The sequence below is a fragment of the Stegostoma tigrinum genome, chromosome 13, assembly GCF_030684315.1.
Source record: "Stegostoma tigrinum isolate sSteTig4 chromosome 13, sSteTig4.hap1, whole genome shotgun sequence".
Lineage (NCBI taxonomy): Eukaryota > Metazoa > Chordata > Chondrichthyes > Orectolobiformes > Stegostomatidae > Stegostoma > Stegostoma tigrinum.
In genome coordinates this window covers 16,983,314-16,996,173 of record NC_081366.1, presented here as the reverse complement: position 1 = coordinate 16,996,173, position 12,860 = coordinate 16,983,314, and the positions used below count along the sequence as shown (strand labels likewise).

At 36.6% G+C, this 12,860-nt stretch overlaps 1 protein-coding gene across 2 annotated transcripts in view; it reads left to right on the top strand.

Annotated features, from left to right (window-relative positions):
• glra1 (glycine receptor, alpha 1) overlaps positions 1-12,564 on the top strand; it is a 132,020-nt gene extending 119,456 nt beyond the window's left edge. For both annotated transcript variants that reach the window (XM_048542972.2, XM_048542973.2), the window contains exon 9: positions 10,253-12,564. In XM_048542972.2, the coding sequence (XP_048398929.1) occupies positions 10,253-10,537 (285 nt within the window). In that variant the 3' untranslated portion in view covers positions 10,538-12,564. The remainder of the gene's footprint in view (positions 1-10,252) is intronic.
• Positions 12,565-12,860: the final 296 nt, after the last annotated feature.

The following is a 12,860-nucleotide window of genomic DNA, read 5'->3' as shown; positions in this document are numbered from 1 at the left end:
CTCTCTCCTATTCTTTTTGAAGTTGTTGTCCATGCTCTCTCTCATTTTTGTATGAAGCTGCTGTCCCCACTCTTCGTCACAGTGTTTCAGGAGCAAGTAATATCCAATCTACACATTTCCAACACAACGACCATCACTGACAGGAGAGATTCTAACCATTGGCCCTTGATATTCAATGGCATTACCTTCAACATTCTGGGTTATTACCTTTTACTAGAGACTGAACTAAGTTAGTCATGTAAATACTGTGGCTGCAAGAAGAAGTCAGGGGTTAGGAATTCCACAGCAGTAACTCACCTCCTGGATCCCCACAGCCTGTCCACCACCTACAATTCACAAGTCAAGGCTGCCTGGGTGGCTGCATGTCCAACAACACTCAAGAAGTTTGGCACCATCCAGGACTAAGGAAACAGCTTGTTGGCGCCATAGCCACAAAGTCATTCCACCAAAAACTCTCAGTAGCAGCAGTTGTACAATCTATACGATGCACTACAGAAATTCACCAAGCCTCATTAAACAGAACTTTGCAAACACATGAGCATTACATCTAGGAGAACAAGGGCTGCAAATACATGGGAATGCCACCATCTTCAAATTCCTCTCCAAGTCACTCTCAATTTTAACTTGGAAATATATCACCATCCCTTCAGTCGCTGTGTCAAAACACCCTCCCTAATAGTATTGCAGATGTAATTACACCAAATTGAGTGCAACAGTTTTAGAAGAAAGTGCATTAAAACTTCTCAAGAACTAGGGAAGACAAATAATTGCTGACCCAGCCAGCAATGCCCACTTTCCTGAATGAATGAAAGAAAAGGCTGTAAATTGTTCCTTGTTGAATCTGCATTGTGTTTCCTTTGTAAAGTTTTTGAAGGCTCTTTCCTGTTGCTAACTCTCTGAATAAGCAAATGTCATAAAGCTGAGGCTGAAAATGTGGCAAAATCTCCTGACCACCACAGCTGCTCACCATATTGCATGTGTAACTAAATCAAGCCTGCGCCACGCTATACGGTAGGATTCCTGCCTTGAAGTATAGAAATATACACAACCTACTTTGTCATGTGCAACACAGAAAAATTGTATGACTCGTCCCACTAGAGGAGGCTCTTGTATTGAACTGGAAGTAGTTAACTTCATATTAGCAACGAGTTACTTTGTAGTAACCATATACCTAGTAACTACAGATAACATTGATATGATAGATGTTCTCACAGATACTTTGAGGAGTTCCAGATATTAAGTCTCACTCCTTTGACACCTAAACTATTCAGCCTCCATGTTTATATAACATCATCAAAATGGATGGTGCTTATGACGCTCCTCAGCATTAGCTATTTCAGAGCAATACACAACAAAACTCTTCAGGTCTGGTAGCATCATTGGAGGGAGAAATAGAGTTAATCTTTCAGGTCAATGAACCTTTGCTGATTTTATTGTTTGCAGTGGTTTTTATATTTCATTGAAGTACTGTCTTTATAAATTTACTAATATACAGCAGCATATTAAGTAGAATGGACTATTGATTCAACTGAATTTTAAACATTCTGTTGGAAAGTCATATAAGTCTCAAAGTCTACATTCATTCAAGAATGAGATTTTTTCAAGCAAAAATGGATTGTCACTTTGTATCTGCTAAATATTTTTATTCAGTTTTATTCATTTAAATTCCTCAAGTCTTCATAAAAAACTCAAGATAATGTAAGCATCATCTAATTACAACATTGTGAAGCATAATAATGTTATCATAACCTTCCCATTAAGGAAGGTGATTTGAGCATGGAAGTGCCATTCAATTCAGTTGAAAGTATAACAGTCAAATTGGTTATTTTTTCCTGTTGCACAATGGACCTCCAGTATTTGCGGAATGTGATTCTGGAGATGCACATTATTGATACTTTGGATGAGACTCACCAAAATAAATCAAGCTACATGTGCCAATCAGAGGTATAACACACCTGAGCTATCAGGGCCTTTTAAATGAACAGGGCATATGGGATCAAGTTGAGATGGATCAAGTTGTTTTGTGAAACCAAAGCATTCCTTCACCCTCTGGCTCCAGAAGTATAAAATTAGACAGTGACTCTTCCCTCCCTCCACCCACCTACCCACCACCCACCTTGCCCACACCTCCACAACTTAATAGAGTCTGTCTTTCCATAATATTGTATTTGTGAAATCTCACAAAGACCCTGCTTAATTGTAGCAAAACATCATTATTCCTGCATTGAAATCCTCTTGCTATGACAGCCAACATACCATTTTCCTTCTTCACCAACTGCCGCACCTGCACACTTACTCTCATTGTCTGATATAAAGACACCCAGGTTTTGTTGCACTGCCCCCTTTCCCAATCTACTACCGTCAGATGGTAATCTGCCTGCCTTTTTAGAGGGAAAGTGGATAATCTCACATTCATCCACATTAGACTTCATCTGCCATGCATTTGCCAAACTTGTATAAATCCACACTCTGCATGCGCTTCACAGTTCACCCTCCCAGCCAGCTTTGTGGGATTTGTAACTTGGAGATATTACATTTAGTTATCTCAGCATAATCATTAATATCGTTTTTGAATCGTTGTGATCCATGTACTGATCCCTGCAGTGCCCCACTGGTCACCAACTGCCAATTGGAATAAGGCCCGTTTATTCCTACTTTTGTTTTCTGCCTGCTAACTAGTACATAAATCATATGTAGTGACTTCACCTCACGAAGGAGCTATGCTCCGAAAGCTTGTGATTTCAAATAGACCTGTTGAACTATAACCTGGTGTCGTATGGCTTCTGACTTTGTCCACCCCAGTCTAACATTGGCAAAAGCACATCATAAATCATGCATGACTTTAACTGTCATGTAGATTGGTATAGACCAATTCCATGGGTGTAGCCATGAAGAAGAAATCATTGGATGTATTGGAACTGTTGAGGCTGGTCTCCTTGGAGGGTTACAGGCACAGAGTACGGTGGAAGGTCTGGATGGGATGTTCTTTGGAAGGCAGTGGAACTCAATGGGCCAAAGTGCCTGCATCAATATTGTAGGGAATCTATGATTATGTGAAGAAGGCTAAAAAGATATCTATAACTCACTCTGAGGTAATAAGAACTGTAGATGCTGGAATCAGAGATAACATAGTGTGGAGCTGGAGGAAGACAGCAGGTCAGGCAGCATCAGAGGAGTAGGAAAGCTGGCATTTCAGAAAATAGAATCTGAAGAAGGGCCCCAACCCAAAATTTCGCCTTTCCTACTCCTCTGAAGCTGCCTGGCCTGCTGTGTTCCTCCAGCTCCGCTCTGTGTTATCTTTACCTAAGACGAGATCTATAGAAGTTTTAAAAATCATGGGTCCAGATAGATTAAATGAGGGGAAGCTCTTCCTAATTAAGAACTCGACGACAAGAAGCAAAATGTGAGGTGAGGAAGAATTATTTCACACAGCAAGTATTTAGGGTATTAAATGAACTGCCTGTCGGTGTGGTGGAGGCAGGTTCAATTATGGCATTGAAGGGAGTATTGGATGATTATTTGGATAGAGACAGTGTGCAAAGGTATAGAAAAAAAGGAAATTGGCTGCAGGCAATGATGCTTATCTGAAGACCTGATGCAGATACGATGGGCCAAGATGTCATCCTTCTGCACTGTAACTCTTCTGTAAATTGTCTGTACTGATTGTACACAATATTTATTCTGTCTGATGACAGTATTTAACAGTTAACAGCATTACAGCTGTTTGTACTTTAGGTATTTTGGTACTCCTATATACTCTTTCAACCACTTGTTCTTAATATTCCTAATCTTGCACACAATATTTGCTCAACCTGTTGTCAATATTCTTGTTGCTTGTACAAAGTATTCACATTGCTTCTTAATGGTATTTAAACTGCTTTTACACAGAATTTACTCCACTTGTTGTCAGTACACCTGCTTACAGCAAGTATTTTTATGATTTTGAAAAAGTATTACAACTACTTGAACTCAGTATTTATACCACTTGTTATCAATATCGCAGCTATCTATACACAATATTTACTTTGCTTATTGTCAGGGTTACTGCTGCGCATATGCAATGTTTATTCTACTTTTTATCAGGATACCTGACACTAGACACAACATTTATTTTGCTTGTTACTGGTGTTAAAACTACTTGTATACTGTCTTTGTAAGCATGTATTATCAGCATGGCTGAAGCATGTAAATAACTTACTCTCCTTAGTAACTATTTATGTAGCTGTATACTGCATCTGTATCAGTTATTATCAGTATCGCAACTGTTTGCACACAATATTTGTTCAGCTTGTTATCAGCATTATTTACAGTACTTATACAGCTTGCTATTTTTATTTCCACTACATGTACACAGTATTCATATCACTTGTTATCAGGTTTGCTACAAATTTGCCAGCAAAATTTATTTTGCTTTTTATCAGCATCCCTGTTGTTTGTGGGCACTTCTTATCAGTATTTAAGCTACTTGTGCACAGTACTTATACCACATATCCACTCCACTTCTCATACTCAGTATTCATTCTGTTTTACTGGACTGCTTTTAAAGACTATTAATACTTCTTGTTCTCAGTATTGCTGCACAGAGTAAAGAACTTATCCCACTTGTATATTTTATTTTGTGTACTGTTATTACTTAAGCTGCTTGTACACCGTGTTCATAGTTTGTCCTCAGTATTCCTGCAGTTTGTATATAGTATTTCTACCCGATTGCTATGTGTATTCCCCATTGGTTGTGCACAAGATTATGTTTGTTAATGGTATCCGTGCTGCTTGTGGTCATGTTTCTACTACTTCTAATCAGTATCCCATAAGTTTTGCTTAGTAACGACACCCTTTATAATCAGTATTCTCTTGCTTATGCTTGGTATTGATGCTGTGTATCATCCATTTATGAGCTGTTGTACACAGTATTTTACAGTTATCCATTGCTTTTACACAATATTTATTCTGCTAGGTTTCATTATTTAAAATGACTGCATGTAGTTTTTTATGTTGCTTGTTATCAGTAAGGTTGCTGTTTGTACAAAATATCAATTCTGTATAATTGCAATATTTATTCTGCATTTTTATCCATATTCTCACTGCTAGGTACAGTATTTATACTTCTTATCAGTATACTTCCTGCGTGTATGCAGTCTTTATTCTGTTTATCAATCCCACTGGTTGTAAACTGTACTTATGTTCATACTCATATTGTGGGTATTAAAGCTTATACACAATTTACTCTACTATCAGTATTGCCGCTGCTTATACACATTTATTCAGGCTTGTTAGCAATATTAACTCTGCTTGTACACACACTGACACTTCTTTCTAACAGTATTATTGCAGTTTGTAAACAACATTCTTTTCTGCTCCAAGCAATTTTTATTCTGCTGTTAATTCGTAATCTTAATGGCTGATACTATGTTTATTCTGCTTGTTATCAGTTTACTAGGTGTTTGTAAACAATATTTATAACATTTGTCATCAGTATTCCCATGGCTTGCACACAGTGCTTATATTGGTGGTTGTCTGTATGTATTTGATGCTGCTTGTATATAGAATTTAGCTTGCTTGTTAGCAGTATTTAGCCTGCGTGTATACAATACTTATCACCTGAGTTATCATTACTTAAACAGCTTGTACATAATTTTTGTTTCTTGTATTCAGCATTCCTACAACTGTTATGCAGTATTTATACCATTTATTATCAGTACTGCATCTTGAATTCAATAATTATTTACATGTCGTCAATATTGTTGCTGCAGTTTTTATTCTGTTTGTTATCAGTATTCCTACCGGTTGCTGCTGATTGTACACACATATATATTCAGCTTGTAATCAGTACTTTGGCTGTGAGTACACAATATTTCTACTGATTTTAATCAGTAATCCCATCAGTTACAGACAATATCTATTCCACTGGTTATCATTGTTTCTTCTGCTTATGCACAATGTTTATGTCATGAGTTATCTGTGAATGAGATGATTGTACACAATATTTATTTTGCTTGTTATCCGTATTCTCACTGTTTGCACATATTCTGTTTGCTATCCTCCTGAATATATATGCAGCTGATTATTTGTATTGCTGATGCTCGTATATAATATATATTCTGCTTGTTATCAGTATTCCTGCTGCTTGTACACAATAATTATCCTTATCAATATGTAAGCTGATTTCATACTGTTATTGTTTTCACCATTCCTGCTGGTGTACAAATACTTTTAAGGCGTTATTATTAATCCTGCTTTTACACAACATTTATACATTTTGCAATCTGCTTTCTTCCTGCTTTTCCAAGATATTTATCTTGCCTATTAGCAATACTAAGATTGATTTCACACAGTATTTATGTTATTTGTTATCAGTATGTCTGCAGTTTGTACATAGCATTTATACTAATAATTGCTATTATACCAGAATTATAATGATAACACAATGTATTTAATGTTTGTTTTCAGTATACATGTTGTTTGTGCAAGGTTTTCATGCCGCTTGTCCTTCAAATATTCCTGCTGCTTGCTCACAACCTTTATACCATTTCTTATTTGTATTCCCTGCATACTGCAATTGCATCAATTATAATAAGTATTATTCCAGTACCACATGGTAGTTATGAATATTTCCTTAAATTGTACATAGGATTTTCTACACATGTTTTATATTATGTACAGTATTTGCACTATTTATCAATATATAAGCTGCTTATGCCAAGTGTTTAGATTGCACAATAATATTCTTGTTTCTACTCTTTTTGTACATAATTTTTATTCCTCCTATGTTTAGTGTGTTTACTGCTTGCTCATTATTTCTAAAAGATATTACTAATATTCCTGCTGTTTGTACACAATATGTAGCCTGCTTATATCCATAATTAATCAGCATTCTCACAATATTTTCTCCATTAGTGACCAGTATTCCTGTAGCTTGTACACAATACTTCTTATCAATATTCATGCTTTTCGTACAAGATATTTACACTGCCTACATTCAGCATTTGATAGTCTGCAAAATGTTTCATGCTTGTTTTCATTATTCCAGTTGCTGTGCACAATCTTCATAAGGACTGCTATCAGTACTGTTGCTGCTTGTACACATTAACCCTGGTGCTTATGCACAGTATTTCCATAGCTTATTCCTTGCATTTCTGGTGTTTTTGCTTATTATTTCTGTAGTTTGTACTTCAGCTCTACGTATGCCTAATATTTCTCTGCTTCTATATTGCTGCTTCTGATGCCAAGTTTTTCATTAGGTCTGAAATGTCACACCTTGTACACTGTGTTTCTGTTGGTTATATCCAGTATTTCACCATGTCCAAAAAGACTTAGAGCCATAGAGTCAAACAGCACAGAAACAGACACTTCGGTCCAACCCCAGCCCACATTGAACATAATCCCAGACTATACTTATTCCACCTGGCTGGCCTGGTCCTAATCCCTCCAAACCTTCCCTATTAATGTATTTATCCAAATGTCTTTTAAACATTGTAATTGTGCCCATATCCATCACTTCCTCAGGAAATTCATTCCACACGCAAACCACCCTCTATGTAAAAAAAATTTGCCTCTCATGTCTTTAATAAATGTCTCTCCTCTCACTTTAAAACTGTGCCCCCAGTCTTGAAATTCCCCATCCCAGGAAAAAGTCATTTACCATTTACTCTATCTATACCCCTTATTATATTGTAAACTTCTATTAGGTCACCTTTCAAACTCCTACAGTCTGGTGAAAAAAGTTCCAGCCTATCCAGCCTTTCTTTATAATTCAAAGTTTCCATACCCAGCAACATCCTGGTAAATCTCTTCTGATCCCTCTTCAGCTTAATAATATTTTTCTATACATCTTTCCCTGTATTTCTTTGCATCAAATTCCTATTACTTGGGCTCACTAGTTCTTCTTATATTTGCTGTATAATTAGATGTTTTATTCCATTCCCATTTCTGGCATTTCTGTCAATGACTCCCTCTGTTTGATTCTGTCTGGAATTCTCTTTGTCTTTTTCATGTATTTATAGTGCCTGGTATGCCACTGTATCTTATATTCACACTCCTTTTATCTCCCTTTCCCTTTATATTTCTCTGTTATTTGTCCTTATAGTGCCTGTTACACAACTCCTTGTTCTCACTGCTCCAGTAGCACGATATCCAGGTCTGACATGCACAGCAGTCATATAGGGCATGCATTACAGAAGGGATTAGTTCTGATTTCAATCAAAGGTGAAGCTATGAATCAAAATTAAGGCCTGAATGAATGTCTTCTGGAAATGAACTGCCTGTATTGCAGCTATTTATAACTGTACATCATTGAGCCGACAGCTGACATAAATCAGGCACCAATACAAGGACAACTCATTGTTCATCGACAAACACGTGTAAATGGTTGGAAGACCAGACAAGGTCATGGGACAAAAGACGAGAATAAAGTGAAAATTATACACATTTTTTAGAGTGAGGAATGAAGGGATTGCTCATTTTAAAAAAATTAGTGTCATAATGTTGGGAAATAGAATTGCAGCTTTAAATTTCAGACAAATGGAGGTTAAGCTCATTCCCACAAAAATTAGAGTTAAGTGGGATCTGGCAGGTTTTGTAAGGCATGATGATTGGGGATCAGAATTAAATGACCCTGGCAGAGGCTAAGTGGAGAGAAAGGACTGTGGGCCAGGAGAAAAGGGGAGTGAATGGCCACAAGTACTATAGTCGAATCTCAAAGGGAAAAAGGAGCTTTGAAATATTTCAGTTGTCACTCAGTTTTAAAGAAAAATTTTCTACTAAATATCGTCATTCCTGAGCACCACACACCAAGAGAATGATTGAGTACTACTGCTTTTGTTTGGAGCACAGCTGCATTTATGTAGAACCATTGATAATATAGTAAGGTAGGAATTGTTAAAAAGTGAGAGATTATAAATTCTCCACAAACCAACCTAAAATTCCTGTAGTGCAGATAGAGGCCATTCAGCCCAATGTGTCTGCACCAACTCTCTGGAGAGCACCCCAACTAGACCCACCCTATCTCTGTAACCCTGCATTTTACTATGGCTAATCCAGCTAGGCTATTAGCCCTGAGACACTGCAAGACAATTTAGCAAGGATTATACACCTATGCTGCACATCTTTGGACTGTGAGAAGAAACAGAGCACCTGGCAGAAACGCACACAGACGTGGGGAGAATGTGCAATCTCCATATCAGAGTCACTCAAGGCTAGAATTGAATGTGGTTCCATGGCGCTGTGAGGTAGCAGTGCTAATTACTGTGTGACCCATATCGCACACTAGCTGAGATTAGCCAAGTGTGTAGGTTTTAAAAATGCCTTAAAGGAGAAAAGCCAAATGGGGATAGCAGAAAGGGAATTTCAGAGCTTAGGGCCCAGGAATCTGAGGGGACTGTCATCAGTAATGAAGTTCAAATGGCTGGAATTAAAAGATATCTTGAAGGCAATTACGAAGATAAACAGGGCCAAGCCTTAGAGAAATGAATGAGAATTGTTTTTATTTTAAAGAAAGGAGTTTTTGTAGTTTCTAACTGATAAATAATGATTGCTATGATAAAGTTGACATGAGTTATAACTGGCTTAGGACTGGGGACACGTTAGAGGATCTCCTAGCCAAATTAATATGTACTGATGGATAGAAAGGGAGAAGAAGAAGCAGCAATGTTCCTTAGAATGAGAAAGGAGGCAAAGCAGTTGGAAATCTGCAGATGGGATAGAGAATAAAGGGTACAGAGCCTGTAAGTGAAGACAGTTTTAGTATGGAAAGGCAAACTGTGTCAGTGCAGGCTTAGAGGGCCAAAGGGCCTGTTGCTGTGCTGTGTGGTTCTTTGTTCTTTACATGAATAGGATGTAGACTCATAGCAATGGAAATTATTTTCAAAATCCTACTCTTGGTTACACTTCAATGAATAGATGTTTTTATTTTTTGTGCTATTCATGTTCTGTCCTCCTTGTCTGTTTATCCTAAAAATAATTTTTAAAGCATCTGTTTGAGCTCCCCTGGAGAAAGTATTCTGGACTGGAGTCAATTTTTGTAAAATATTCAGTCAATGTCAGATCAGGCTCATAACCTAAAGAAACAGAGAGTACGCCGCTGTTTCTAGATCAGAAAGACACATAAATGTCAGTAATGAAAACATTTTGAACGGTGTTAAGCCAGTTATTGTACTTTTAAATATCTGCAAGTTCTGCTGAAACTTCTCATGTATAAAAAGATTAGAGGGTTTTCATGCAAAGATTTTATGATCTTAATTCTTCTCATTTATCCCAGGAGGATGAGGTGGTGGAAGGCCGTTTCAGCTTCACTGCATATGGGATGGGACCTGCTTGCCTGCAAGCTAAGGATGGAGTTGCCATTAAGGGCAATAACAATACAGCAAAGTCATCTTCACCTCCAGCCAAATCATCAGATGAGACTAGGAAACTTTTCATCCACCGGGCAAAACGAATTGACACGGTATCACGAGTGGTTTTTCCCCTTGTCTTCTTGATTTTTAATATTTTCTACTGGGTGATCTACAAGATTGTGAGGAGTGAGGATATCCACAAAGACTAGGTCTGGAGAGAAAAAGATGCTCAACTGCCAGGAAGAATATTGACATCTGGCGCAAAAGCAATGCAGTAAGGCATAATTATAATGGAAATGTGGCAATATATAAAAGAGAATTTCTATATACAGTCAAACTGAAGGGAGACATCCTTATAAACTGCAATACAGATGCATTACACAGGAGACGATACAGTCAAAAAATCTTTCATATAATTAAATATATTATATATGAGGTTCATTAGACTTCTCGATGTGATCATTTGATCTGTATAAAATCTTGAGAAAAATGGAATGACTATATAACAATAAACATCATGTGCTTGATCTGAATATCTCATTTAAGGTCACACCAATTTTTTATCAAGATCTTTGAAACCTGTCTTGTTCCCTGTAGTGCTTTTGTTTATCACATAATAACATTCTTTAAGTATTCAGTGGCCTATTTTAATATCATTACTGTAGCATTTCTCCCAAGTTCCATTTCATACAGTGCAAACTATACGCTTTCATACAGCAGCAGAACAGCACTTGGTCACACCTATTATGTGTGACATTAGTCTTACTTTCCAATTTACCAATTAAGTTCTAACAACAGGAACCATAATAAGTTGTTTCAAATCTGTGCTTTTTAAATTCATAAATGTATTTCATTTAGTGGAGATAAGAAATAACTTGCATTGATGTAGCACCTTTCATGTCCTCAGGATGTTCCATTGCACTACACAGCCAATTAATTACTTTTGAATTGTAGTTACTCTTGTTACATAGACAAATGCATGTATAAACAATAGTGGGAAGTGCAATATTATTTTATCAAAGGAATTTTGAACAAGATGTTGCAAAGTCTAATTACAATTTGAACCTAAAATAGTAATGGTTGTCATTATTGGTCTAACATTAGCAATGGTGTGTATATACTGATCTAATATCAAGAGTAGATTCATTATTATTGAATCATTTTCATCTAGATAAATTACAGTTTATCTGATACCAAAGGTTAATATTCTTCATATCTCCAACAGTCAGAATTGGTATATCATAATTGATTTGATGACAGGATATCAGATTTGGACACATTATCCAGATCAATGAGAAAGGATGTGATGATTCATAGATACTTTGTCATTGGTCAGGAAATTGTCTGTTTCAGCCAATTTTAGCCTTTGACAATCCCTGGCAGAGATTTTGGTAAGATCATGTAAATTAGGCTTTAGGATCTAAAAACACTCAGCCTCCAGTATAAAATAGCTATGACCTCAGACTCACCAATCACATGAAATTCATATTCTGTGATCTCGATTGGAATTTCGAATTAGAATTTTTAAGTTTACTCAAATTCATTGCATTGAACAACATATTTTCAGACAAGGTCAATTATGATGGTTAAAATGAAATTACAAATAATAGAAAAAAAATGTAATACTACATAAGATCCTTAATTTTTGGTTCTTCTTCAGTAAATGTACTATTCCAGTGTGACAGAAGTTGTTCAAATTTGTTGTGAGCCATACAATAAAGCAATGCATGAACAAAGTAAAATGTAATACCAGTGCAGCAATGCCATGAACAAGAGCTTGAAAAGCACAAAACTCCTGCAAAATGACTCGTCTGGCAAAACATCACTTTCAATTACATACAAATGGTTATAATCAAATCGAATCAAAAGTGAATTAGTTTTGACTTCATGCCAATGATGAGCTGTGCCAAACTGTATAGAACTAAAAACAAGGGAACTATTAGAAGAAATAATTAAAGATTGGTGTAACCTTAATTAATTGTTTTAATTTATTTCAGCTGAAACTCATCAGCACGAAGTGAAGTAATTTGCATCAGGCAGATTTGTTTCACTTATATACAGTAATAAATCCTGTACTTTACACATATGTAATTTTGCATGAATATGTGATAAACAGAATATGAGATATTTTTTGGCTTGTATAAATGAAATGGTAATCTGCCCATTGCTAATTCTTTAATTTTGAAGAGAATGTATAATTTAGGCAATCACTGTATATAAAGATATATTTATGAATTCTGATCCAAACTAAATTAAACATTTTCAGAACTATTCTGTTGGTGCCTTTGGAATGTGTGTTTAAATTCAGCTGCCTGGTGGTTCTTTGTTTTAATTCAGTGTAAAAATGCCCAGCAAGCATTTGGGCAGCACGGTGGCTCAGTGGTTTGCACTACAGCCTCACAGCACCAGGGACCCAGGTTCAATTCCAGCCTTGGGCAACTGTCTGGGAGTTTGCACATTCTCCTTGTGTCTGCATGGGCTTCCTCTGGGAGCTCCAGTTACCTCCCACAGCCTAAAGATGTGCAGGTTAAG